General features: G+C 42.2%; 1 protein-coding gene across 1 annotated transcript in view; it reads right to left on the bottom strand.

Moving 5' to 3' along the window:
- The window catches only part of PRPSAP2 (phosphoribosyl pyrophosphate synthetase associated protein 2), a 1,165,642-nt gene that overhangs the window by 1,024,994 nt on the left and 112,824 nt on the right, over nucleotides 1-27,824 (bottom strand). The window contains exon 2 of the mRNA XM_044089586.1: nucleotides 26,495-26,586. Within this exon, the coding sequence (XP_043945521.1) occupies nucleotides 26,495-26,579 (85 nt within the window). The 5' untranslated portion in view covers nucleotides 26,580-26,586. The remainder of the gene's footprint in view (nucleotides 1-26,494; nucleotides 26,587-27,824) is intronic.

The following is a 27,824-nucleotide window of genomic DNA, read 5'->3' as shown; positions in this document are numbered from 1 at the left end:
AAAAGTACAGTTTTTTACCTACCACAAATGTAGATGTTAGAGTGTTCACCCTGCTGGAGTCATCACACTTGGGTTATCCTGCAGTCAGGCGGTTCCGCAGTTTACCCAAATTCCAAAGTCTTGGTCCAGTGTCAGTTGCTGTCGCTTCTTCCCTGACGTCAAGAGCGCCAGGGGTATACAAGAGGCATCCGACAACATTTTCTTCAATTTTTCTTGCCCCAGAAGTCAGGTGCCCCCAATAGGTAGGCAAGAGAGAGAGAGAGAGAGAGAGAGAGAGACACAGAGACAGAGAGCCAAAGAGAGATATATAGATATATAGATAAAAATAAAACAATACCTTTAGGCACAAGCAAATACACTACAGAGGTTGAAAAGGATAAAGTGGTATAGATAAGTTCAGCTAGTTCAGAGGGGATGGAGGGAGGGTAACCTGGACTGCAGTAGGGTGAACACTCTAACATCTACATTTATGGTAGATACAAAACTGTACTATGTTCATAGTGTTACCCTGCTGCAGTCATCACACTTGGGTTGAATCCCAAAGAGAAGGATGGGAGGAGGAGTTAAACAGGGTTAGAAGGAGCTAGTAGGCCCTGCAAAACTGTAGTGGCAAAACCAGCTCTAGTCTTAGAATACAGAGGTAAGTGATAGTGTTTGGTGAAGGTGTGCACTGAACTCCAAGTTGCAGCTTCCAGAATATCCTTGGTTGGCACTCCCCTGAGAAAGGCTGGTGATGTAACTGTAGCCCTGGTGGAGTGGGACCTAATGTTAGCAGGTACCGGTTTCCCAGGATGCGTGTAGCAGAAACATATGCAATGCCCTATCCATTTAGAAATGGTCTGTTTTGAGATAGCCTTTCCTTGTGATCCTGTAGCATAGGCTACAAAGAGCTGGTCAGAATTTCTGAAAGCCTTAGTTTTATCCAAGCAGTAACGTAATTGCCTGTGAATGTCCAAAGAGTGCAGGAGTCTTTCTCCTTTGTTCTGGGGATTTGGGAAAAAGGTGGGCAAATGAATGGTTTGGTTTAGGGCCACACTGGATACCACCTTTGGCATCAAGGAAGGGTTAGTGCGTAGAGAGAGACTGTCTTGATGAAAAATGAGGAAAGGCTCCACTGCCATTAGTGCCTGTAGCTCTGAGACTCTTCTAGCTGAGGTTATGGCAAGAAGCAGGGCAGTTCCCCATGAAAGAAATTTTAAGTCAGCTGAAAAAGCTGGTTCAAAGGGCGGCAGTGTAAGCTTTTCCAGAACAAATTTGAGATCCCAAGTAGGTGTTGGTGCTCTCCTTGGCAGTCTTATGTTCTTAGCCCCTCTGAGGTACTGTCTTAGAAGTGGATGTGAGAATAAAGGAGGATCCGTGTTGTAATGAGCTGAAATTGCTGAGGCATGGATCTTAATAGATGAAAAGGAAAGACCTTTGTGCAACATCTCAGTTAAATATTGTAGAATCTGAGGAATGTTTGGATTAAGTGGATTTTGGCCTTTAGCCTGGTTCCAGGCGCAAAATCTTCTCCATTTGTCTGAATAGGTTTTCCTGGTGCTGGGCCTCCTGGCCTCCAGAATGACATCCATAACTGCTTTGGATAGAGGTGTTGACTGGTTGTTTAGGTTATTTGCCATGCAGCCAGGTTTAAAGTCTTGAGCAGGCTGTGTAGAATCAGATTGTCTCGCTGGGTGAGCAGGTGAGGAATTTGTGGTAAAATCCATGGTGGGCCGTGGGCCATGTTCCTTAAAATTGGATACCAATGCTGGCATGGCCAGTCTGGTGCAATGAGTATCATTTGTGGCCTCTCTAATTGGACTTTCAGCAGTACCTTTGCTAGAAGAGGCAGTGGAGGAAAGGCATACACTGTTAATGTTTTCCAACTGAATGAGAGGGTGTCCACTTTCCAAGCTTGGGGATGGAATGTCCTTGTGCAAAATTTTTGAAGTTGGTAGTTTTGGGGGCTTGCAAACAGACCTATGCCTGGATGTCCCCATTTTTGGGCTATCATTGCAAACACTTGTGGACCTAGTTTCCACTCATGTGGATCCATGATGTTTCTGCTTAGGTTGTCTGCCAATGTGTTTTTCTTTCCTGGCAGGAATTGTGCTTGTAATTGAACCTGGTAAGACAGTGCAGTGTTCCACAAGGTCATTGCTTGCATGCATAGAGGGTAGGAATGTGTGCCCCCTTGCTTATGTACCACATTACTGTGGTATTGTCAGTCTTTATTATTAGTTGTCCTGGCTGTAAGAGGTTCTTGAAAGCTGATAGGGCATTCTGTACTGCTAGCATTTCTTTTTGCTTGATATGTAGATGCCTCTGATCTGTAGTCCATTTGCCCTGAATGCACTGTCCTGCCATGTGTGCTCCCCAGGCATAGTCAGATGCATCTGTTGTCATAGTTTGCCTGGCTGTGGGTAAGGTGAAAGGCTGACCCTTGTTGAGGTGACATGCGTGTGCCCACCATAGACACTCCTGTTGAAGGCAGGGAATGAGTGGTATCATTGTTTCCAAACTGTGGCTGTGCAGAGTCCATACGCTTTTCAGGTACCATTGTAATTTCCTCATATGCAGTTTTGCAAATAGTATTAGTAGAATGCAAGATGCCATGAATCCCAAGGCCTGCAGAATTTTTCCTGCAGGGAGTTGGGTCTTTGTTGCCACTATTTTGAAATATTGAGTCATCTGTTTCTTGTCTGGCGTGAGATAAGCCATCTGGGCCATTGTATTCCAGCTGGCACCCAGGAATATTATGTTTTGTGAGGGCACTATTTTTGATTTCTTTTCGTTTACTGTGTACCCTAGGCAACTTGGGTGTTTGACAAATGCCAGATGCTTTAAAAGAATGTCCTTGCTTTCTGCTTGAATAAGGCAGTCATCCAGGTACAGGTATATTTGAATTCCTCTGTCTGCAGTATGCAATTACTGGTGCCAGGCATTTTGTGAAAACCCTGGGTGCAGTAGATAAGCCAAAGGGCAGTGCAGAGAATTGATAATGCGTTGAACCTGCAATGAAGCGAAGGTATCTTCTGCAATTGTGTCTGATAGGGACACGCAGGTATGCCTCCTTGAGGTCCAACGTTACTAGACAAGCATTCTTGCCCAGCATGGGAAGAAGCTGCTGTAGTGTTAGCATCTTGAATTTTGGTACCTGCAGATAGGTGTTCAGAATTGAAAGATCCAGAATGGGTCTCCATACTTTGTCCTTTCTTGGGACTAGAAAGAGTCTCGAGTAAAATCCTTGTCCTTGCTCCTGTGTAGGTACCTGTTGAATGGCTCTCATGTCCATGAGAGCTGTAATTTGTTTTTGTGCCTCTGCCCATTGATTTGGTGGCAGGTTTGGCATTTCTTTTATCCTTGGTAAGGTATGAAAGTGGAATCTGTATCCTTGAGAGACAATGTCTAGAACCCATTTGTCTTTTGTGATGATGTGCCAGTTGTCTGCAAAAAATGCTAATTTTCCTCCCAAGGGAGCTGCCAGGAGAGATTTGCTTGGTAGTTTTGAGGAATGAGTCATTGTGTGTCTTCTGCTAGACTGGGGCCGGTCTTCTCCTCCTTTCTGGGTAGCAGTACCCCACTGGCGAAGTTTGTAAGGGCCTTGTGACTGACCTCTGCCCCTTGGGCGTCTATTTGCCTCTCTGTGATCTGTCAGAAGCTGGAAAGGACCAGTTTTTCGATGGCCAATTTCTGCTAAAACGAGGGGGTTTGTACCTGCAAAAAATCCTTGACCGTCTGCATAGACTTTTGCCTTATCCTCCATTTTCTTCAAAACCGCTTCTGCTTTGACACCAAATAATACATTCTGCTGTAAAGGTGCAGCCAATAATTTTGCTTTAACATGATCAGGAAGGGTTTGTTCTTTTAACCAAGCATGTCTACGTATGACACAGCCATTAACAGCTGCTCTACAAGAAGCTTCCAATGAATCAAATCCACATTGTAAAGTAGGTTTTCCCACCTGTTCAGCTGCATGCAACAGATCCTGCATTTCGTTGAAATCAGACTGTTCAGTATGTGTGCTCATTTTTTGTTTTAATTGAGACATTAGGAATTGCTGATATTTCAGCATGTGAAACTCTCGGAGCCTTTTCTTAGAATCAGAGTAGTCCTGGCCTTTCCAGTGGAAATGTTCCCTCATGGTATGTAAAGTTTCCCCAAAGGAGTAGTCTTCAGGGGGAGATGCTGAGGGAATGGAGTCTTCAGCATCAGAGTCTTCATAAGGTGGAAAAGTGTAATCCTGTTCCTCAGAAGAATCTGAGGAAATTGAAACCTGTTCAGAGGAAGCATAATCCTCCTCTTGTCTTGGTCTCATCAGGAGGGGGATGGGAACCCCTGATTAGGGTAATCAAATCTTCAGCCATCTTAAGCATCTGTTTCCTAGGCATGGGGCCTTGAACTGTAGACTGATGTGCAGTCTTCTTTGGTTTTAAAGGAGTTTTAAGCTTAGCATAAGATTTAATGAGGAGTATAGTCGGTCTGAAGACACCTTCTGCAACCGAAGGTGTTTCCACTGCACCAAGGTCTACTTCTGCTCCGGTGTCGGAAGGGCCTAATGAAGATGGCTGTGTCGGCCTAGTAGACTCCACTTGAGAATCTGCAGCTGTCGGGGGTTCCAGTTCTGCAGTCAGGGGCTGCGTAGGCGCCTCACTGAAAACCGGAGAACCGGCGACAGGCCCAGCAGAGGCCTCAGAGTCTGGCTTGTTCCTAGGCTGCCTGTCCTTATCCTTGCGTTTTTTATGCATGCCAGTAGTCGGCTGCTCCGACGGCATGAATATAATTAAATTTCCTACCAAAGTAATGTTGTGCGAATTCAAAACGGCGTTTGATAGTTAGTTTACTAAACCTAGCACAAAACTGACAACATGTGATGTCGTGGTCTGGGCCTAGGCAAGGAATACAATAGGAATGGAAGTCCTTATGAGGTATTTGCTTCCCACAAGAAATGCAATTGTTAACTTTTTCTGACATCGGACTGAGGCAAGAAAAGGTTCCCCAACGGGGTACTTAGCTTTATTGAAGACTTTGGACTGAAATTCGAATCGAAAATCTCAGGTGTCGGCCGACCGGCACTTGCGAGCTGCTTCTGCTTCAGGCACTGCGCGGCAAGAAAGACAGAAGAAAATGGCGTTGGATGCCTCTTGTATACCCCTGGCACTCTGACGTCAGGGAAGAAGCGACAGCAACCAACACCGGAACAAGACTTAATGGAATTCAGGCCGACTGCCAGACGGCAGGATAACCCAAGTGTGATGACTGCAGCAGGGTAACACGATGAACATCAGAATTGCAGCAGATAGTAAAGACAACCACAAGGCCTTCTATAATTATGTAAAGAATATCCACGGCAATACCCAGATTTGCTCTGAGCTACTGCACAATGATACCTCCTATACCAAGCCAACATATATTGCCAGTACACTGGCAGACAGATTCAGTGCCAACTTTACCCCCCCCCCCCCAAAGGACCAATCACAATACCAGTAGATTGCCAGGCACCCAGTATTACTGCTGCACAGGTTAAAAAACAGCACTGTCCAAGGCTAAGAATACAGCTTCTATGGGACCAGACAATATCCTTGGTTGTGTTCTACATGAACTACAGAGTGAACTGGCACCTCACCTGTTCAATCACAGCCTCACATCAGGCTTTGTCCCTACTGAATGGCGCACTGCTCCAGTCATCCCCTCTCCACAAAGGAGGAGAGACTACAGACCCAGGGAACTAATCGCCCCATTAGCCTGACAAGTCTGATATGCAAAGCTATGGAACACATCAAAGACTTGAAAATAATGTTATTCCCTATGGGAAAACCCAGTTCCCATGAATTACCACATTGATGGTAGTTCACTGAACACAGAAGGCATTATAAGAGATCTGTGAACACAGACAGCAACCTCTCTTTTGATCACCACATTGCCACTGTGGTCAGAAAGTCCTATGTGGCACATCTTATTACTAAGGGTTCTGCATCCAAGAAGAAAGAGGTAACTGCCTCCCTCTACTCTTCCCTCATTAGGCCAGAGTACAATGCCACAATTTGGCATGTACCTCACTAGACACCTAGAACAACTGGAGCGGTGGCAAAAGTACCTCACAAAGAGGATCCTAGGCCTTAAACACTACACTTGCCCTTTATGGACAGACTCAAACTCCCAACTATTCTCCGTTTCATATATTGCTTACTTAGAGGCGATCTCTGCTAGACTTGCAAAGCCATGTCTGAGACAGTTCCGTTAGAAATGCTACAGCTAAAGAAATCCCAATCCCTTCACACCACACGCTCCAGCGACTTCAACCTCATCATCACAATTAACAGAACATGCTGGAGGGACAGGTTCATAACCCAGAGACTGCCCATGCTATGGAACAGACTTCCCATACATGTCAAGCAGAGCACCTCACTGACCCTCTTCAAGAGGAACCTTGATGAGTGGATGGGAAACAGAAAATTCACCCAGAGGACAACTCCAGTGGCTCTGCTCGACAGAGGCACTGGGAACTAAGGTCAGGTAGCACTATGCCAGGGCAATCCTATGGCTAGGCTTGTAAGGGCCATTAGTCTAGTACACACCTACGAACCTTGTGCAGTGATGAGAATACAAAAAATGGCCTCAATGGGGTACTTCTCAAATTCCAAGATCCAATGGCAGGGATGGCAGGAAGAGAGGACGTTCAATTGAAAGAGAAATTCTGAGGAAAGGTACATGTAGATGTCACTTTTATGGCCCACGCTCCCTACAGCCAATGTCAGATGTCCCACGTACCTAGCAGTGACAAGAAGCTTTTGCGTACTAGCCAGACATTCGGGTAGCTAAGCAGAGGATAACCCAAGATTTCTGAATATTGCAACATGAGAATAGGACATCTGATGGTGACAGGAGCTTGCTCTACAGCGAAGAAAGCTTCTCTGCAACTTTTGAATAGGAATGTGTACTTAAGCACCCCTTAGGTCTAGTGAGACCATGAAGACCTGAGGAGTAATCATTTCTGAAGTGTCAGCATTCTGAACTTTAGTATCCTGAGGAAATGGTTTAAGCTGGACAGGTCCAGACTAGGGCACAGAGATCCTTCTTTTCTTGGGACTAGGAATAACCTTGCGTAAAAGCCTTTCCCCTTTTTGTTCCTCTGGAACTGGTTCCATGGCTCCCAGAGAACACAGAATCTGGATCTTTTTGACAGCCTGAGATTTTTGAATTGGGGGGAAGCGTGAGTATACTAACGGCTCTTTGAAATCGAGTTTGTAACTTTCTGCAATAACGCTTAGAATCCACTGATCTAAAGTAATGTGGGTCCAGTTTTGTAGGGAGAGAGTCTTCCTCCTAATTTAGGGGGTAGTGGTGGGAGGGTGGAGTGGGAGTATCATAACTGCTCTCTGGCTGGGGGCTGTGATCTACAACTCCCTTAATAAGGTGTTCAGAGGTCCATTAACTAGATCTCTGCTGGTGATGCCTTTGCCTGGAAGCTCTGTCCGTTTGAGGTCTTTTCTGTGTACTCTTAGGCGGGGTAGGAAAGTACCATTGCTAGTTTGGAAAGCTCCTGCTGAACCTAGTTAGTTGTACTTGCAGGAAGTCCTTAACTGTTTGCAGGGACTTCGTCTTGTCTTCCATCTATTTGAGTACTGCTTCAGCTTTTGGTCCAAAAAGTCTGACTTGTCAAGGGGAGCGTCCAACAGGTTAGCCTCTGCATGATCAGGGAGAGACTTCTCCCTAAGCCATGCACATGTCCTAAGTACTGAACCAGTGATAGATGCTCTTGCAGGATGCCTCCATGACATCATAGCCACAATGCAAAGTGTGGTTAGCCACCTGGGAAGTGGATTGACAAGCCCAAAAGTTCCTTAGAAAGGTTTTTATCACCCATGGTTAAAATCTTTTGCTTGAGTTGATCCAGGATGGTTTGCTGACATTTCAGGATATATAATTGACAGTTGAGGGCCTTCACAGAGAGGGTAACAGAGGTGCATACCTTTTTTCTGAACTCGTCTAGGCTACTCTCCCTGCCCATGGGCAGGGAATTCCTGGAGGCACTGGTCCTAGTCCCTTTTACGCCCTGGAGTAACAACTTGTGGATCAGCCTAAGGATTTTTTAAAACATCCTCTACCAGATCCAAAACTGGAGGGATAGCTGAAGGTTTGTGCTTAGGGAGGTCCAAGAACTCCCCAGCTCTCTTCTTGGCTTGGGGGTAATCTTGCGCTTAGCACTGGAAATGCCACCTCATTGCATGAAGAGCTCCCCCCAAAGTTTGATCCTCTGGAGGTGAAGCAGAGGGAAGGATCTCCTCCGAATCTTATTCCTCAAAGGATGTGCAAGACTGTCCTTCCTCTGAGCCAGAGTCTTCCAAATCTGAATCTTCCTCAGATAAGGGATCTGGGTCAGAATCAGTACAATCATCTCTTTTTTTTTCCCCTTGAGTGGCTTCACCTGTGGTCTTGTCTGGCCCTTACAATATCAAGTCCTCAACCAACTCAATGAAATCCTGTTGGTCTCCCGGTAACTGGGAGCCCGGAGGCCTTGCCACACTGCCTTTCTTTGGGGTGGGTTTGGCCTTAGGCCTAGGTTATTAGATGCCCTGCTGCCCAACTCTGTGGAAACACACCAGCCTAGGCCTGGTTGTACCACGGGTCATCGAGCACTCATTGGAAGCTGTGGCCTGCATAGCAACCACAGACCTAACAGATAAGCTAAAAGCAAAGCAATGGAAGCTGAAGGAACCGAAGGAACCGAAAGTATGTCTGCCTCCAAATGCATCTCAGAGGCCTGGGTTGCGGTTTCAAATGTCGACGGGGGCTGCAAAAGTGCTTTAGCTTCTTCAACAATTGTCAGTCTAGCAAGAGAGTCAGCTGGGGAGTCACTGTCATCCGATGACTTCGGCTCAAGTTCTCTCGCTTTTTTGCACTTATGCAGCTCAGGATTGGGACAACTGGCGGACGCCATCGGACACAGTTCAAGTGATTCTTCTCTTAGAAAATGATTGAAGAATTCGGCCCTACTCAGTCATTCTAGTGTTAAACCTAGCACAAAAACAACAATTGGGGATGTCGTGGTCTGGGCCTAAGCAAGTAACACACAGTAGGGAAGTCTCTGTGTGGGTTTGCTTACCACAGTGGAGACAATTTACTTTATCGGACATGAATTAAGTGAAATAGAAAAGGAATTCCCAAAGGTGTACTTATCTTTCCGACAACTTCTCTCTGGTGCAGACCAACTGACACACTTGTATACTGCTTCCTGCTTCAGCAGCAAGAAGATACTCAAGTGATGATGCAGACTGGCTCCCTTTATAACACAGCATACTGACATACTGATGTTGGTGAGGGCGTACGTAAGCCTGGAAGGTGAAAACAAGTTTTCCCTGGTAGTCGGACCAGCCAAGGGCTTTCATGGCAGGAAATCTTAACAGTAGTGACTACAACAGTGAAACATCAACATCAGTGGTTCCATATAAATGTTAAATAGATATGGTGAAAGAGGAAAACCTCGTCTTGTAACAATTTTGACTGGCGGGGAATAATTTTTTTTAACATATAAAGTATAGAAATGTGTGGGCATTAGAGTAAAGAATTTTAATTAGACTGAAAAGAATCTGGAAGTACAAAGAATGGCATAATTGTAAAAAAAAAAAAAAAAGTCTAAATTCAGAAACTAGGCACAAAAAGGGAAACCAGCAACACAAACTATGACATCACTAAAGGCCAACAGATGGTGAATAAAATAACACAATGAACTACACAAAAATGAAGCTAAGCACTTTCGTTCATTTGAGTTTTCTCAGAACTTCAGTGTAAAATAAGACATTTTATACAAAAGGTAATCATGTAACCAAAAAATCAGTCAAAGCAAAATTCTTAAAGATACACAAGCCTATAAATAAACACTATACAAAACACAATTTCATAAAAAAAATATTTATTGAAATGCACTAAAATAACGGAAAAAAAAAATCAAAATTTTAAGAAGCATTTAGTATTAATTGCCTCATTATGACCTGGCACCTTGTCGGCTTGCAAAAAATCTGCCAGTTCAACTAACTTCTAAACAGTTCTTAGTTACCACTAAAGGGACTAAGAGTTAAAAAAAATCAATTACAACAAAAAAAGTTTGTGCAGACCAATGAATGCTAGGCTAAAGCATTTGTAACATCTTTATTTTTAATAGCTAACAAATGCTCAGAAATGTGTGCACAATTTTCTAGTAGTTTTTCCTATTAACGTGTTTTTGGAGAGTTTATTTTTAGTAGTACTTTAATATTTTAACCTTGCTCCATTTTTCCCTTACAGCCTGAAAGTATATGCCTGCACTTGTATAGCTCGATTCATCTTTCTCAGGTAAGTCTGAAGATGTTTGTATGGATCAACTAAAATAACAGCCACGGAACGAAAGGCAAGGAGTGAAACTTTCAATTATTGACCAAAAAAAGCCATCTTGTGTACAAAACCAAACCGTAGTAAACTAAGTTGACCGATACAGAGCTACGTCACTGCAGTGCTTATAGGTCAGCCGCCATCTGGATCCCCTTCAAATTTTGATCCCCTTTAAAGTTTTATCTGGACTCACTGTGCTCCTTCTAGAAAGTAACCACCATCTCATGAGGTCTTCGGATTTTACATGCCGAATTAGCATACCCAATCCTTTACACCATTTTTTCTTTGCAGTTCTTGTTAAAGCAAAGGCTCAACCCAGTGTCATTTCCTACCATGCAGTCATTTTATTTGATCCACATCAATCACCATCAGCAGGGCAGAAAGGGGGCACATTTGTTTTTTTTTCATACCCTTGACATCAGTCTTCATCTGTCAGAAGTTCATAGAGTTACACAGACTAAACCTGAAACCTCCCTTTACCTTTAACACTGTACTAGAACCCCCCCCCCGACCACAGAGTCATCTTCAGAAACTAATGTCATACAGCATTGCTTTCATTTCCTTTCAGAATTTTACTATAAATACACTTAATGAACCTTGGGCTGTTTCAGTTTAAATAATTTGATCAAGAGTTACAGCATTTACTTTTCAGTTCTAGAATGGAAGAGAGCCAACCTACAAATGCGGTTAGGTTTTTTGAGTATTAATATTTTTCTGCCCCTTGGATGTCATACAGGTGAGTTCCAATAAAATGATCTAAGTTTCTGGCATCGTACAAAACAGTTTTTCTTCTTTAAATGAACTGTAGCAGTCAACCTACATGCATTAAGTATTTAAGTGGTACAAATAAAACCAAGTTTTTTTTTTGGGGGGGGCATAATGACTATGAACTTGGTCCTATTGGACCTTTTGAAGGTGCTATACATACTGATTTAAAATATTTCCTTTAAAGATTACGATTTGATTTTCCCCAATTACTTATCAATGTTAAGTATCAACTTTCAGTCCAAAAATGTATACAGTTTTTTTTTTTTTTTTTTTAAATTGTGGCCTTCCAACTTGACACTCCCTTCACTTGTGCAGTTTGAGAGAGATAATTGTGACTCTTTCCAGCAAATCAAAAATCTGAAAATTTTGAAAACAGATTATATACTAAAACCAGTCATTTACTTCAGTAATGTGTGCAACAGTGTCTTATCACATTCACAAAACCTAAAAAACAAGTTACTACACAAACTCCAGCACCTTACGTGGGACTCGTATGTACAGACCAGCATGTATCCATGCTTTTATATAAATAAATTACCTTCATTGATAAGCTATGTTAGGCTGGAAGAGGATGGAACAGTGTCTAGATAGCGAAGCTTAACCCTTTAAAAACAGCTACAGAAACTGAAATTCACAGACTGTCTAGCAGAAGGGCAACATAGGGGTTGACTGAAATCAGCAGGCAAGGGAAACAGATTATATACGATTACTTTAAACCACTATAGTTAAGGTCTCTTATTTCTGAGGACAGAGGGAACGTGTGTGTATTTTTTTGATAGAAAGTTCAAATGAAACCATACTTGCAGAACAAACCTATAAAGGAGTACAAAAAGTGAAGCAAACTGGCCCTCAGAGTCTAGTTTTTAGCAAAGAATGCACATTGAGTAGAATAAAATAAGCCTTTATTACAGCACAATATTATTTATTGGTTTGGAATACGAATGTACTTGTTAAGAACAAAGACAAAGTACCGATCTATATTTACAACAGGAATGCTCAAGTAATGTTACAGGAAACAGCTGAATCACAGCACAAGCAACTTCAGTAGGGAAAGGTAAGAAGGGTTTCTTTACTGGAATAAAAGAGCAAAGTAAATGAGTTTTAATATTAAGAAAAAGGGTATAGGAGTATAAGGAGCAAATTAAGGACAGGCTGAGATTTACTTTGTCAAGAGGTTATTAGAAGGGAGTAAGAATTACACTGGCTGCTCTACATATTCCAACAGTAATGAGACAGGATAAAAAGAATACCATGGGAGAAGTTAACAGTCTTTCAAGGATGTGGAGATGATAGCAGCAAACTGGGATACGATAAACAAATAAGGAAGGGTGGGGGGGGGGGGGGCAAGATAAAAATACAGGCCAAGGGAAGATTCTGAGAGATGTATGCATGAATTTGGGCTTATCGGTGTAATGAAAATAAGGCAGGAAGTGGTATAAACACACTTTCCAATGAAATAATGTTTCTTCAGCAAGACTAGTACATATCAAAAGAATACTGGAACGCGCTAAACACAGCTGGAGATGTAGTGTCAGACCATGCACCTATACACATTAGCCTTTGTAATAAAGTAAAAGTGCAACATGAAACATTTGCATTTTCCTTTCTGAAAAGGAAGCCGTTTAATGATTGAGTAGATTAAACCTTAACTGAACTATTATTCGATTTGAACCTAAGCAGTGAAGACCTTGCAAAGAACTGCAATGACTGTAAATTAAAGATAAAAAATTGTGATAACAATGAAAGCAAATGAGACATATAGTAACTGCCACTGTAATATCTAGAAGGCTTAACAATTAAGGATTTACAGAAGTGAAAACTGAACACAAAAGGCTAAAGAGCAACTAAAAGGAGCTAGAATGTCTATACAAGAGTCATTATAAAACATGACCAAACAGAGCAATAGCTTTAAGCAACTATTTTTTTGATAATCCTTGGGTCGTTTGGGGTAACAAAATGTTGAAAGAATGCAAGCAAAAGCCAATAACTATACACGGTAGAAGTGACCCAGGTTAAAAAGATAAATGTGATTGTGAATTACTAAAGTACACTAAATAAGCAACATTTAGAAGTTCAGAATAACCACAGAAAATAGTACCATGGATTCAGAGATTTGCATCTTCTTTGGTTAACAGAAAGAGAGATATTAAAGATACTCAATGCTAGAAGCCTAAATCTCAAAATGCACTCGCTCGGAAGCACTTCTAAAAATAGAGAACATCAACATCTGTGCAGTGACAGAGACCTGGTTCAAGGGTCAGGAGAGCACCCCAGCTTTAGCAGGCTATAATTCTTACCACACCTTTCGGCCACCTAATCCAGACCGAAGCACTAAAGGCAGAGGTGTCTCCATATTCATAAAGGATATGCACACCTCCAGACAAATAGCCCAACATAACACATCTGAGATACTTCAGGTACAGCTAACACTGGGTAAAACTGCAATCCAGGTTGTAGTTTGCTACAGATCCCCCACCATGTCCCAAGAGTCCCACTCCACATTCCTAAACACACTTGACAATATTAGGGTACAACCCAATACCCTTATACTAGGAGATTTTAACTACTCCTCCATTAATTGGGAAAATTACTCAAGTACCAACTCACTAGCTCAACATTTTCTGGAATTCATTAATTCCAACGCCCTAGACCAACTCATACTTACCCCCACCAGGGGTAGAAACATCCTTGACCGGGTCATTACCAACATGGGCGATAGTCTACACCCGAAATCAATTTGTCCCTGGTCAGATCAGACCACAAGCTTATAGCCATGGACATCCACATCCCACCTCCATTAAAGGAAACTACCATAAAAAAACTTCTCCAAAGCCAACTTTGGGCTTCTAAAAACAGAGGTGGCAAACTTCATGATGCCCACGCAAATGGAAAATAAGTGTACGACTCTGGAATCGTACACCAATGCACTGTATGAGCGCACACATGCATGGAACGGGCCATATCAAACAGAACCAAGACACTCTCCTCCAAAAAAAAAAAAAAGGGAAGCTAATCTGGTGCACCCCCCCTACCATTAAACTCTACAACAAAAGAAAAAAATAAACTGCTGCAGAAAAGAGTGAAAGCCCAAGACTGGAAAAACTCCCTTGTTAGCCTAAGCAAAAAACTGAGATCCCTTAAATTGCCTAAAGCCTGCTACGAAAACAAAATTGCTGCAGATTCTAAAGACAACCACAAGGCATTCTATAGCTATGTCAAGAATCTACATGGCAAGTCTCAAATCTGCTCCGAGTTACAGCACAATGGCAATACAGACGCAGAGCCAAATGATATTGCCAACATATTGGCCGACAGGTTCAGTGCGAACTTTTTCCCCCTTTCACCCCCCCAAAGGGCCAATCTCAATACCTGGGGAAGGCCAGGTCCCTACCATCACGGCTACACAGGTAAAAACCGCACTGTCCAAAACCAAGAATACAGCTTCCATGGGGCTAGACCATATCCCGGGCTGTGTCCTACACGAACTACAAAATGAACTGGCACCACACCAGAGTACCATGTCCACTCACAGCCTTATCTCAGGCTTTGTTCCTGGCAGAATGGCACATTGCTATGGTCATCCCACTCCACAAAGGGGGAGTGACTACAGAACCTGGGAACTACTGTCCCATTAGCCCGATGAGTCTGACATGCAAGGCCATGGAGCGCATCATAGATCTTCTCAACAGGGACATAGGGAATCTCCAAACACTGGACCCCACGCAGTTTGGGTTTGTGAAAGTTAGATCATGCCTGCTCAACCTGATAAGACTTACAGTCTGTCACTAGAGCTGTGGATGAGGTCAAGGTACTGCACACAGCCTACCAAGATCTTGCCAATACCTTCAAACTAACTTTGGGAGGCATAATGCCAGGGAATCTTCTTGGGTTAGGCTTATATAGACTCCAGGGCCATTAGCCTAGTACACACCTATGAACCTATGACACCATCCCTCACTCAGGAATCATAAATAAACTCACTAAACTAGGCATAAACCCTTATGTCATAAGATGGGTAGCCAATTGGCTCACTGATGGAACCCACACTGTAAAAGCAGCTGACTCAAAATCTGCCTATCAACCAGCTACAAGTGGCGTTCCACAGGGATCGGTCCTGGGTTCTCTCCTGTTTGGCATCTACTTCTCTGAAGTCCAAGCCAACACAAAGGGACTCTGATTATGTTCGCAGAGGACTGCAAATTGGGAACAATTATAGATTCTCCTACAGGTGTAGACATCCTACAACAAGGCCTCAACAACAAGGCCGAGACCAATGACTGGTACAAGAACCATGGCTTCAAGCTCAGTGCCAAAAAGTCCACTGTCATTCCCTTTGGGAAAAATTCAGTGCCCATGAAATACCACATAGATGGTAGTCCGCCAAACACCGAAGGTGTGATACGAGACCTGGGGACACAGGTTGACAGCAACCTCTCCTTTGACAATGAAATCGCCACTGTGGTCAGAAAGTCCTATGTAGCACATCTTATCATAAAAGATTTCTCATCCAGAAAGAAAGCGGTCATAGTCGCTCTTTATTCACCCCTCATTAGATCTATTATTGAATACAATGCCCCGAATGGTATGTACCTCGCTAGACACCTACAACAATTGGAAAGGCCACAAAAATACTTAAGAGGATCTTGCGCCTTAGACATATGCCCTACACTGAGACTCAAACTCCAGCTATACTCAGTCTCATAATCGCCTACTTGGAGGTGATCTCTGCTTGACCTACAAGGCCATGTCTGACCCAGAGCTCCTAGATAGGCTCCACCTAAAGAAATCCCAATCCCTCCACACCTAAAGAAATTCCAATCCCTCCACACCACACGCTCTAGGGACCTAAACCTCATTACCACCATAAACAGAACATAGTGGAGGGACAGGTTCCTCACCCAGCGACTTCCCATACTCTGGAGCAAGCTCCCCATTCACATGAAGCAGAGCACTTCACTGGCCCTTTTGAAAAGAAATATTGACGAGTGGATAGGTAACAGGAAGTTCACCCCGGCGATCACTTCAGTGGTCCTGCTTGACAGGGGCATGGGAAACTAACTTTGAGTGGCAGTCGCCCCAGGATCACCTCAGCGGCCTTGCCTGACAAGGGCACTGAGAACTTCAGGCAGCATGATGCCAGGGAATTTCTTGGGCTAGGCTTGTATATAGGCTCGGCTCCACGGCCATTAGCCTAGTATATACACATGAACCCATATAAGAAAGTGAAGTTAAGAAGCAATGAGAAACAGGAGAGAGAAAATCCCTGGTAGTGAAGCAATTCCAACATAAGTGTGGAAAAAGAGCAGGAGGCAAAAGTATGGCTAAGTACCTTTTAACAATATTTTTCTTGACAAGACCGTGACTAACTTGGAAAGAAGCAGTAGGGGCAGTTAAACCAAAGGAGGAAAAATATCCCCTTGATCCAGTGGCAGACTGACCCATTTCAGTTTCACTTCTGAATCATAATTGCCAAGTGCTTGATAATATTGGCAAAAATAGCAAAGATAGAGCAGAGAACAACAGAACTGGATCAGAATAGATTTGCAGACGGTAGGCAAATATTTCACAATACTAACTGAACCCATATATTCCAAAATATACAATATATGAAAGGTTTGGAAGCTAAAAAGCATTTGAGAGAGTGAGGTGGGAATTTATGAAGAGATTTTTTCAGGCATACAGGTACTCACACCAACCTAGATTGAGCTTTTGTGTAGATGTTAAAGTGTGGTAGTTAGCTATCTTAAAGTGCTTACTCTCAACAGGAATTAGGCAGGAATGCCAACTTTGCCGAGTCAAGCCATTCGACAGGGGCATACGACAATCAAACATAAAATGGATATAAATGGAGAAACAAGAAAATAAACCATTTTGTGAATGATATAATGTTATTAATCCAGACAAATTATACATCTACATGTCATAAATCAAAATATTTTAATACAGCAGGATAAAAAGTAAATGAAAAAAACAAATTCTATGGTATAGTTCCCCATTTTGTGGGGTCATAACAGGATGAGGTACTTGAGGATTTGGTTAAAACAGAACGTTGATCAAGTAGCTGAAGAAATATGGAAATAAAGTATTCAAAAGGCAAGACAAGACTATGGAAACTTGTTTATGGATGCTGATAAGAAACAAGTGATTATATAGTAGGTCAAGCGTTCATTTGCCAGCAGAGCCCAGATATGGAATAAGGTTAGAAAAAAGTGAAGGCTGGGGGGGGGGGGTGCAATGAAAAGGAAAGAGTGGCTTGGGGATTCCAGATTAGGAAGCACACTACAAGGCCACAAACCTTGGACTAATATTTGATTCAGGACATGGACTACATGCCCAAATGGGAGAACATAACAGGAACACAGTTCCCAATAAAGTTAACAGATCAATGTGAGCATTTAGGCAGATTTACAAAATGAATACAAAAGAATGTGTGTACAGCTATAAATACATACACTGTACTGAGGAAGCCTTTAATGTTAAACCCTGCAAAAATGGATTCCTATCACATTGTCGAACTTTTAAAAGTTTGAACATCCTATGTTCGACACCTTATGATTGAACTTTTAAAAGTTTGAACGTTTCAACAGAGATCCCTGTACACAGTGCGGCAATGGAAGTTCTCCATTGTCTGCACTGTAGTGCGATCTTGGAGTTGGTATATTTAAAGAGCGGGGGGGGGACTTGGCCCCCACCTTAGGCTTCCAGGTAGGTTTTTCGTTTTTTTTTTTTTTTGATTTTCGAACTTAAGAGTTCGACCATATGGTGTTCGGACTTTTTAAAAAGTTCGAGTATCTGATACAGACCTTGCAAAAATAGACTATCACCAAAAGGTGGATTACACAGACGCAAGAGAAAATCTTGAGCAACTGGAGTAAAAAAACAAAACAAAAAAAAAAAAAACAAAAGATCTGGGATTCTGGCAGCACATGATAGAATAATTATAATAAATGGGATGAAACTAAAATGTCTGGGTTAATGAGCTCAGATCAGCTTGCATATACAGTCTAATATTACAGCTCAAGGAAGATGTGCAAAAATTGGAAAATGATTTTGCTTATTTATTCATCCTTTGTTGACTGGGTTAGTCCCACTAGGCTGGCAGCCTTTTTCAGGGGAGACCCAAGATGGTATTTGATATATATGTAGTGCCATGGGATCTTTTACTTCTATTACTACTAACTCAGTCAGATGGGACCTTGGTTTATCATCTCATTCAGAGGACGACACACTTGGGAATGCAATACTACCCTAATGCACTGCAGTGTCTGCACTCTAATCACCAGGAATGGGAATAGAACCCGCAACCTTCTGGTCTTCCAGCACCAAAGGCATGTGTGCTACCTGTTGTACTAAACACATTTTTTTCAAGTTAGTTTTGTACTGAAGCAACTCCTTACAGTACCAGAATGGATTACCTACAGGTGTTTTGCATCACTGATGGTAGAGTGGCTTAAGGGCGAGAAAGTACAGTTGTATACTTACCATAAATGTAGATGTTAGAGTGTATTCACTGTTGCAGTCATTACTCTTGGGTTATCCTGCTAGCAGGCTACCCTCAGTCAGCCAGAATTCCAAAGTCTAGGTCCGGCGTCAGTTGCTGTCGCCTCTTCCCTGACGTCAGTGTGCCAGGGGGTATAAAAGATGCAGCCGATGCCATTTTCTTCTGTTTTTCTTGCCCCAAATGTCAGGTGCCCCAAATTGGTAAGCTGAAAAATATGCCAACAAGAAATGCATGCACAAAAACAACATTTCCTTTATCTACAAGCAAATACACCAAAAAGGTTGTATAGGATAGAGAGGTGCAGATAAGTCCCAGTAAAGAGAAGGGGGTGGTGGGTGGGTAACCTGGACTGCAACAGTGAGTACACTCCAACATCTACATTTATGGTAGGTACACAACTGTACTACGTTCATCGTGTTTCACTGTTGCAGTCATTACTCTTGGGCAGAATCCCAAAGCTGAGGATGGGTGGCTGGGCTAAATAGGATTAGGAGAGGCTAAGAGGCCCTGCTGAGGCGAAGCCTGCTCTGGGACTTACAGAGGCAAGTGGGAGTGCTTTGTAAAGGTGTGCACTGAACTAAGTTGCAGCCTCTAAGATATCTTTGGTTGGTACTCCTCTGAGGAAGGCTGCTGAAGTGGCTGCTGCTCTGGTGGAATGAGGCCTAATGCCCTTAGGCACCGATTTGCCATGTTGAAAATAGGCCATTGCATCCATTTCTTCTATCCATTTAGAAATAGTCTGTTTCGAGATAGCCTTTCCTTTGATCCTGCAGCATATGGCACTAAAAGTTGCTCAGTCTTTCTGAAAGCTTTAGTTCTGTCCAAGTAGAAGCGCAACTGCCTGTGTACGTCCAAAGAATCCAGAATTTTCTCACCCTTGTTCTGTGGATTTGGGTAAAAGGTAGGCAAGTGAATGGTTTGGTTGAGGGCCACACTGGACACCACCTTAGGCATAAATGTAGGGTTTGTCCTCAGAGAAACCCTGTCTGGATGAAAATTATGAAAGTTTCCACAGCCATGAGTGCTTGTAACTCAGAGACTCGCCATGCAGAGGTTATTGCTAGGAGCAGAGCTGTTTTCCACGATAAGAATTTTATATCTGCTGTTGATGCTGGCTCGAAAGGAGGCAGTGTGAGTTTTTCCAAAACATAATTGAGGTCCCAGGCCGGAACTGGTGCTCTCCTTGGAGGCCTAATGTTTTTGGCCCCTCTGAGGTACTGCCTTATTAAAGGATGAGAAAAGATAGGTGGTTCAGTAATGTAATGGGCTGAAATGGCAGAGGCATGAATCTTAATCGATGAGAAAGAAAGACCTTTGCTCAGCATCCGAGTTCGGTATTATAAAATCTGAGGAATATTTGGTACAGACGTGTCACTGCCTTGTTCCTGGTTCCAAGCACAGAATCTCTTCCATTTTTCTGCATAAGATTTTTTGGTACTGGGCTTCCAAGATAACATCCATAACAGCTTTTGAAAGAGGAGTGTTCTGAATGGCTACATTATCCGCCCTACTGCCAGATTTAAGGTCCTGAGCTGGCTGTGCAGGATCTGATTGTTTTGTTGGGTCAGCAAGTGAGAAGTTTGAGGCAATATCCATGCTGTCCTTGAGACAAGCTCTTTAGGATTGGGTACCAGTGCTGACCTTTAGGAGTACTCTGGGAAGGAGAGGCAGTGTGGGAAAAACATATACTGTTAGGGTGTCCACTTTCCATGCTTGCTTGTGATAAATCCTTGCGCAAAATCCCTGCAATTGACAGTTGTGAGGGGAGGCAAATAGATCTAGGTCTCCATGCTTGCTTGTGATAAAGCCTTGCGCAAAATCCCTGCAATTGACAGTTGTGAGGGGAGGCAATAGATCTATGTCTGGGCATCCCCATTTCCTTATCATGCTGAAGACTTGTGGATCCAGTTTCCATTCGTGGGGATCCATGAGGTTTCTGCTTAGTTCGTCTGCCAGAGTATTTGTTTTTCCTGGCAGGAAATGTGCTGGCAGGTGAACTTGAAAAGCCAATGCTGTGTCCCATAAGGGCATTGCTTGTCTGCAGAGGGGGTAGGAATGTGTACCTCCCTGCTCGTTTATGTACCACATGACCGTAGTGTTGTCTGTCTTTATCAGTAACTGTCCGGGATGAAGCAGGTCCTTGAAAGCTGTCAGGGCATTTTGAACAGCTAGCATCTCTTTTTGATTGATGTGAAGATGCATCTGGTTTGCAGGCCATGTGCACTGAATACATTTTCCTGCCATATGGGCCCCCCAGGCATAATCTGATGCAGCCGTTGTCAGTGTCTGTCTGGCTGTGGGTAAACTGAATGGTAGACCCTTGTTGTAGTGACAGGCTTCTGCGCACCATCGAAACTCCTGTTGTAGGCAGGGAATGAGTGCAATTACTGTCTCCAGGCTGTGGCAATGCTGAGTCCAAACACTTTTCAGATATCATTGTAGTTTCCTCGTATGCAGTCTGACATATGGAATTAGTAGAATGCAGGATGCCATGAAACCCAAGGCCTGCAGGATTTTCCTTGCAGATAAGTGGGTTTTTGTTGCCAATTTCTTGTAGCAGTCAGCTGCTTTTGCTTGTCTGGCATGAGATAAGCCATCTGGGCAGATGTATTTAAGCTCGCACCCAGAATATCTCTTGAGAGGGCACTACTTTTGATTTATTTTCGTTTACTGTGTACCCTAGGCCAATTAGTAATCTTTTTACAAACGCCAGATGCTTTAGAAGAGTGTCTTTGTTCTCTGCTTGAATTAGGCAGTCGATCAAGTAGGGATATATCTGAATTCCTTTTTGTCTGCAAAATGCAATTACTGGTGCCAGGCATTTTGTGAAGACCCTAGGCGCAGTAGATAAGCCAAAGGGCAGTGCAGAGAATTGGTAATGCATTGAGCCAGCTATGACTCTGAGGTATCTTCTTGTAAGAGTGTCTGATTGGGACATGCAGGTATGCCTCTTTAAGGTCCAAAGTTATGAGCCAAGCCCTCTTGCACAGCATGGGCAGTAGCTGCTGTAGAGTCACCATCTTGAATTTTAGAACTTCCAGAAACTTATTTAGTATAGACAGGTCCAGTATTGGTCTCCAGGTTTTGTCCTTCCTGGGTACTAGGAAAAGTAGAGTAAAATCCTTGCCCCTGCTCTTGAGGGCCATTCAGCAAGTACCACATGTCTATGAGGGCTGTAATTTGCTTTTGTGCCTCTGCCCATTGATTGTGTGGCAGGTCTGGCATGCCCTTTGACCTTGGTAGAGTGTGAAAATGAAACCTGTAGCCTTTTCAGGACCCATTTGTCTTGGGTAACCATTTGCCAATTTGATGAAAAAAGTGCTAGCTTTCCCCCTAAGGGGGCTGTCAAAAGAAAACTGCTTGGAACTGGTAGAGGAAAGTCATTGAGACTTTTTCCTGTAAGGTTGTGATTTGTCTTCTCCGCTTTTGGAGGTAGGAGTACCCCATTGTTTAGGCCTGTATGAGCCTTGGGGCTGAAATCTGACTCTGGGACGCCTGTATCTGCCTCTTTGTGGTCTGTCTGACACTGGAAAGGACCAATTTTTTGAAGGCCAGTTCCTGCTAAACCTGGGTTGCTGTACCTGTAAGAAATCCTTGACTGTCTGCATGGATTTTGCTTTATCCTCCATTTTTTTCAACACCTCTTCTGCTTTAGTACCAAACAAAGTATCATGCTGTAATGGTGCATCTAATAATTTTGCTTCAACATGATCAGGCAGATTCTGTTCCTTTAACCAAGCATGCCTTCTAATAACAGAACCTGTAACAGTGGCCCTGCAAAAGGCTCCAGTGAATCATAACCACATTGCAAAGTATGCTTTCCCACTTGTTCAGTTGCATGCAATAAATCCTGCAATTCCTTGTTCTCTGAACATTCAATATTTGTCAACATTTTCTGTTTAAGCAGGGACATTAAATATTGCTGATATTTAAGCATATGAAACTGACAATTTAAAGCCCTTACAGCCAGGGTAGCAGAAGTGTAGACTTTTTCCCCCATCTGTCTAGAGCCCTAGAATCCCTATCAGAGGGGACAGGGTTTTTTGCAGTGGAAGCTTTAACCCCACTGGGACCCTGAGATATAGTTTCTGGGTCAGCAGCGGGGTTTTTATATAGGAATTTATGAGAATCCGGGACCCTGTAGTATCTGTCTGGCTTAGCAGGTGCAGGGGGTAGAGAGTCAGGGGACAGGCCGGACTCTGAAAATACATCTACAATGTCTAGAACAGGTGGAATAGCAAGGGGTCTGTGCTGAGGAAGTAGCAGAAAGTCTCTGAGCCTTTTCTTAGATTCAGAATAATCTTGGCTCTTCCAGTGGAAATGCTCCCTCATAGTATGCAGGGTTTCCCCAAAAGAATAATCCTCAGGAGGAGAGGCTGAAGGAATGGATTCTTCAGCACCAGAATCCTCATAGGGAAGCATGGAGTAATCCTGTTCAGAAGAGGAATCAGAGGAAATAGATACCTGGTCCGACGGCATTACATAATTAAATCTTCGGACAAAGTAATGAAATGCAAAATCGAACCGACACTTGATAGTGTGTTGGTTAAATCTAGCACAAAACAGACAGCTAGCAGCATTGTGATCAGGGCCTAGGTAAGGAATACAGTAAGAGTGAAAATCCTTACGAGGTATTTGCTTCCCACAAGAAATACAATTGTTAACTTTTTCTGACATCGGTCACGAGTAAGAAAACAAAAAAGTTCGGCCGACCATCACTTGCGAACTGCTTTTGCTTCGGGCACCTCGCGGCAAGAAAGACTGAAGAAAATGGCGTTGGCTGCATCTTTTATACCCCTGGCGCACTGACGTCAGGGAAGAGGCGACAGCAACTGACGCTGGACCTAGACTTTGGAATTCTGGCCGACCGAGGGTAGCTTGCCAGCAGGATAACCCAAGAGTAATGACTGCAACAGTGAAACACGATGAACATCTTAACATTACTATGAGTTCTATGTATCATATGAGCCAACGGTAAACTTTTCAGGAGTTTTTCTCCTCTTCACTATGGTGAGGACATGGAGTTGGTCTATACGATTGCCGGGGGGGATTTTTCAACTCACAGTTTTTGACATTTAATTTTTAATGAATGATAATGAGATGAAAAAACTATCAATGGCTTTTTGATAAACCTCCTATATGCTCTCCTGCTCTCCTAAAAATAAATTTTTATAATTAATACCAGAACAAAAAATGGCAGTCTGCAAAGAGTAATTTTACAGCACATAAGGCAATATTAGATTTGAGAAGACAATACAGTACAAAGGTAAAAACAGTATGGAGTGAATGATTAAAGATACTACAGATGAGCAGTGGAAGGAAATGTTTTTTGCTCCTAAATATGCTTAATTCAAGAAAATTTAGAATTTTTGTACAACATATTTCTATACCTCTACCAGACTTTACTAACATGCCAACTTTTATATTTGGAAGAGTACTTGGCCAAAACATCTCTAGGAGGCAGTTGAGTTGGAAAGTTAGAACTAGAAAATAGAAAACTAAAGAAACCATCACAATTACTATATACATTAAAAATATATAATTGAAAACTATTGGAGATCAGAAACAGAACTTCATAAGAAAGTGGGTTGAATGGGATGCTATACTGGAATTTCAGCTTGAAAAGGATGCTGACACAGAACAAAGTACCCAACATCTATATTCATTTAATAAAACGGACTCCAATACAACATGAGAAGTCGGTGATCCAGATGCTGAAACTTGGAGACTGTAAATAAAATATGGTCACTTATTACTGAGCTCAAACTAGGCAGTAAATAGTTTGCGTCTTCAAACAAACAGGATTAAGAACAAATTGTGATACTTGGATTTGGACACTTATTGGCAAGTTACTGGATAATTTAAGCACAATGCGAGGCTGCTTTCTCTGTATAAACACAAAATGGTTGAAATCTGCATTCATTGTGCCGAAATAAGTGTACCATTCATGAGGATTGCACAGTATATGATATACTGAAAAGTTAAGTATTTACATTGTTCAAGAGTTAGTACGAACTTAAAATAGCCACTAAAGCCAGTAATAACTGACAGTTAAAGATCCATCATTAAAAATACTCAACATATGAAGTCCACAATGATACAGCACAATTTGATCTAAAGGAAACTGGTAATATCCCAGCTGACAAATTAAGTTCGAATTTTACTTCATCCACAGTTACAGCTGTTCTATAGATTCCCCAATCCCAGCCACCCTCTTTAATTACCAAACAAGTATTCTCCACTTTCTCAAAAGCTACCATCTCAACCTTGAGCCCTGATAACATACCAAGTTGCCCGATTATCAGTGCCAAATATGGCCCATTTGAAACCTTAACCTGTAAGTCTACACTCCTGAAGCCTGGGGAAAAAAAAAAAAAAAAAAAAAAAAAAAGAGTCACTGTACTCCAGTTACACGAGAGAGGGTCCAACAAGGAGCCTGGTACTACAAACACATTACATCCGCGACTAAAACTGTGAAACACTAACGCAGACCTCATTAAGCACTGAAAATCTGTACCCACATTAACTTCCCTTTTACAAAAGGAGGTCCTGTCTCTTTAATCTCATTAAATTTCTTTAAAAAAGTAATGGAAGCAGTGGATGCAGTTATGCAGTACATACAGAAAATCTTATCTGGCCAAGGCCTTTGACACTATTCCCCATGCAGACACAGACAGACTTGTAAACTTGATAACACCTTGTGCAGTGGACAGCTAACTGGTTGCCCAACAGAATACATATGGTTACAGTCACAGGTGCTACTTCTGAACAAGAAACGGTACCAGTGGTATACCTCAGAGCTCAGTGCTGGGCCCTCTTTTGGTATATACATCTCATACCTTCAGGCAAATGGTCAGCCTATAGCTGCCAAAGTTTTCAAACTACTGCAAACTGGGTGAAATGCAATCTTCCACTGACTCATGACTGTACCAACATTTATTAGACCATGTTAACAATTGGTGCGATGACAGCAGGCTCAAATTAAATGCGAAAAAAATTGCAATACAGCTTATTTTGGTAAACAAAACATTCTTGCAAACCATACAAATGGCACATCACTAATAATACCGTTTGTAAGGGATCTAGGCACTCTTGTTGAGAATTCCTCAGTTTGACCATCATGTCTCTGCAGTAGCTCAGAAAGCCTTCTATCTGGCTCATCTAATTTCCAAAGACACCTCACCTGGATCCAACATCATCTCGATTCTCCTTTACTCATACCTTCTCAGACCAAACATTGAATATAATGCACTTTTTGGCAGGATTTGTCTAATCATATCAGCTTGAGACACCTCAGAGACTTGTAGCTAAAAAGGGGCATCATAAATATTGCATATCAAGACAAACTAGTAGCCCTCTCCCCATACTGTCTCTTGCACAATTTTCTGTGGCGACCTGTGTCCTGCTTTTCAGGCCACAAAAGATTGTGGTCTTTGACCTCTTGCTCTTTCACAGGATAAATGGTACTTCAAATACCAAGTTAAATGAACTAAACAGTTGACAGATGAAGACATGCTGTACGATCGATTCATAGCGCATCAAAATGGATCTCCCACCTCTATAGAGGAACTTCCATTGTGTGTCAAGTAGTAGCACCAGTCACCTTCAAGGTAACTCTAGACAACTAGATGGCCAGCACAAACTCTCCTGAAACTACTGTGTCCTTGTTAAACTTATGAGAATGGTTTCTAGATAGTCTGCAGACCTGACTGCCATGTAATTTACCTATGAATCTAGGACCCTTTTCTTCCTATGATTTTATAAACAATTTAAGAGGAGCTTAATGCTTTCACATCTATTTTTCTAAGTTACCAGCAGAACAATGTCTCATTTTTGTTTTACAACTTCTGTTCTGCAATCTGAATACATTTTTCATACCTTTCAGTCTCTGTCTGAAGGACGTTGTATGTGACGCTTTTGCCCCTGGAACACCACTGGCAAAGGGCCTTGTCCAGTTGAACATCAGTTACCTAAAGAAGAAAAAAAAAATCAACATCTCATGTAGTCTACAGAAAAAAGAACAAGCAACATTCCATAAGGATCATGTACTAGGCAACATTAGCCTGAAAGATGGCTAGAAGAAAAAAAAAAAAAAAATCAACATCTCATGTAGTCTACAGAAAAAAGAAGCAACATTCCATAAGGATCATGTACTAGGCAACATTAGCCTGAAAGATGGCTAGCTGAATATGCAGTGAAGCTATACTAAAATCTCTGCTACACAGCCCTATTTTCCACGATACTGGAAGTGTATTTCCACACTAAAATTTGTGCCACACGTGCACAGACAGCCTACTGGCCTGCAGTCATTTTTACATAAAACTTGCATTAAAGACAGATTTTTCTTTTAAAATGAAGCACTCCCAAACCGTAGTTAGTTGGTTTCAAAACTTGGGAAAATGTGGAGATTAATCTATTACAAAGGCTGTGCACAACCTTTTACTTGCCTTATTTGCACTACTCTCATTCCTGTAGGCAAAAGGCACATATTATCTAAAAGGCCCTTAATTACAAAATGAGGCACATAAAACAAGGGAACAGTAATAACCCAGTAACTTAATATAGGATTACAAGGCAATAATTATATTTGTAAAATATGACAGAACAAGAAATATGGAAATTGAAAATAATGGACTTTTTCAGTTCAGTATTTGTTGGACTTGTGGGGGACTCATGGTATATGCCCTAGTTCATGCTCATTAAGGTTCGGAAAAGTGCTTTGGGGAGGGGAAGTCAACTGCAAGAAAAGTTTTTTTTCCCTAAATAATACCAATTTTGCGGCCATGTGGTTTTCTTTACATGCTAGAACATTAAGTTTTTCAGGTTTTTTTTTTTTAGTGCAATTGTAAACGGGTGCTGCTGTCCCCCCCCCCTTTTTTTCTTTTCTTTCTCCCTTCTCTCTCTCCTTGCTCAGTTTTAAGAAATGTAGGCACTAATGTATATAAAAAAAGCATGACCAAAAAAAAAGTGCGTTTTTTTCATTCTTGCATGGGGAAATAAAGCCCTTGGACTGATTTAGTAACAAGTTTTAAGACAGAGCAAATAAATGAACATTGAATATTGAGGCTTTTTTTCTAGCAAATACCATGTATGCTCAGTAACAATTCTGCAGCTCATCTTCACATTTCCAAGGAAATTATCTGATAGAGAAACTGCATGTCTCCATGGAGACAATCTGAGAGAGAGAAAATGGAGGAGGAAAAGAAAA

The sequence above is a fragment of the Protopterus annectens genome, chromosome 12.part0, assembly GCF_019279795.1.
Source record: "Protopterus annectens isolate FY-2018-M chromosome 12.part0, PAN1.0, whole genome shotgun sequence".
In the NCBI taxonomy this organism is placed as follows: domain Eukaryota; kingdom Metazoa; phylum Chordata; order Ceratodontiformes; family Protopteridae; genus Protopterus; species Protopterus annectens.
Note: the sequence above shows the minus strand (reverse complement) of the source record. Positions and strands in the feature narration are given on the sequence as shown.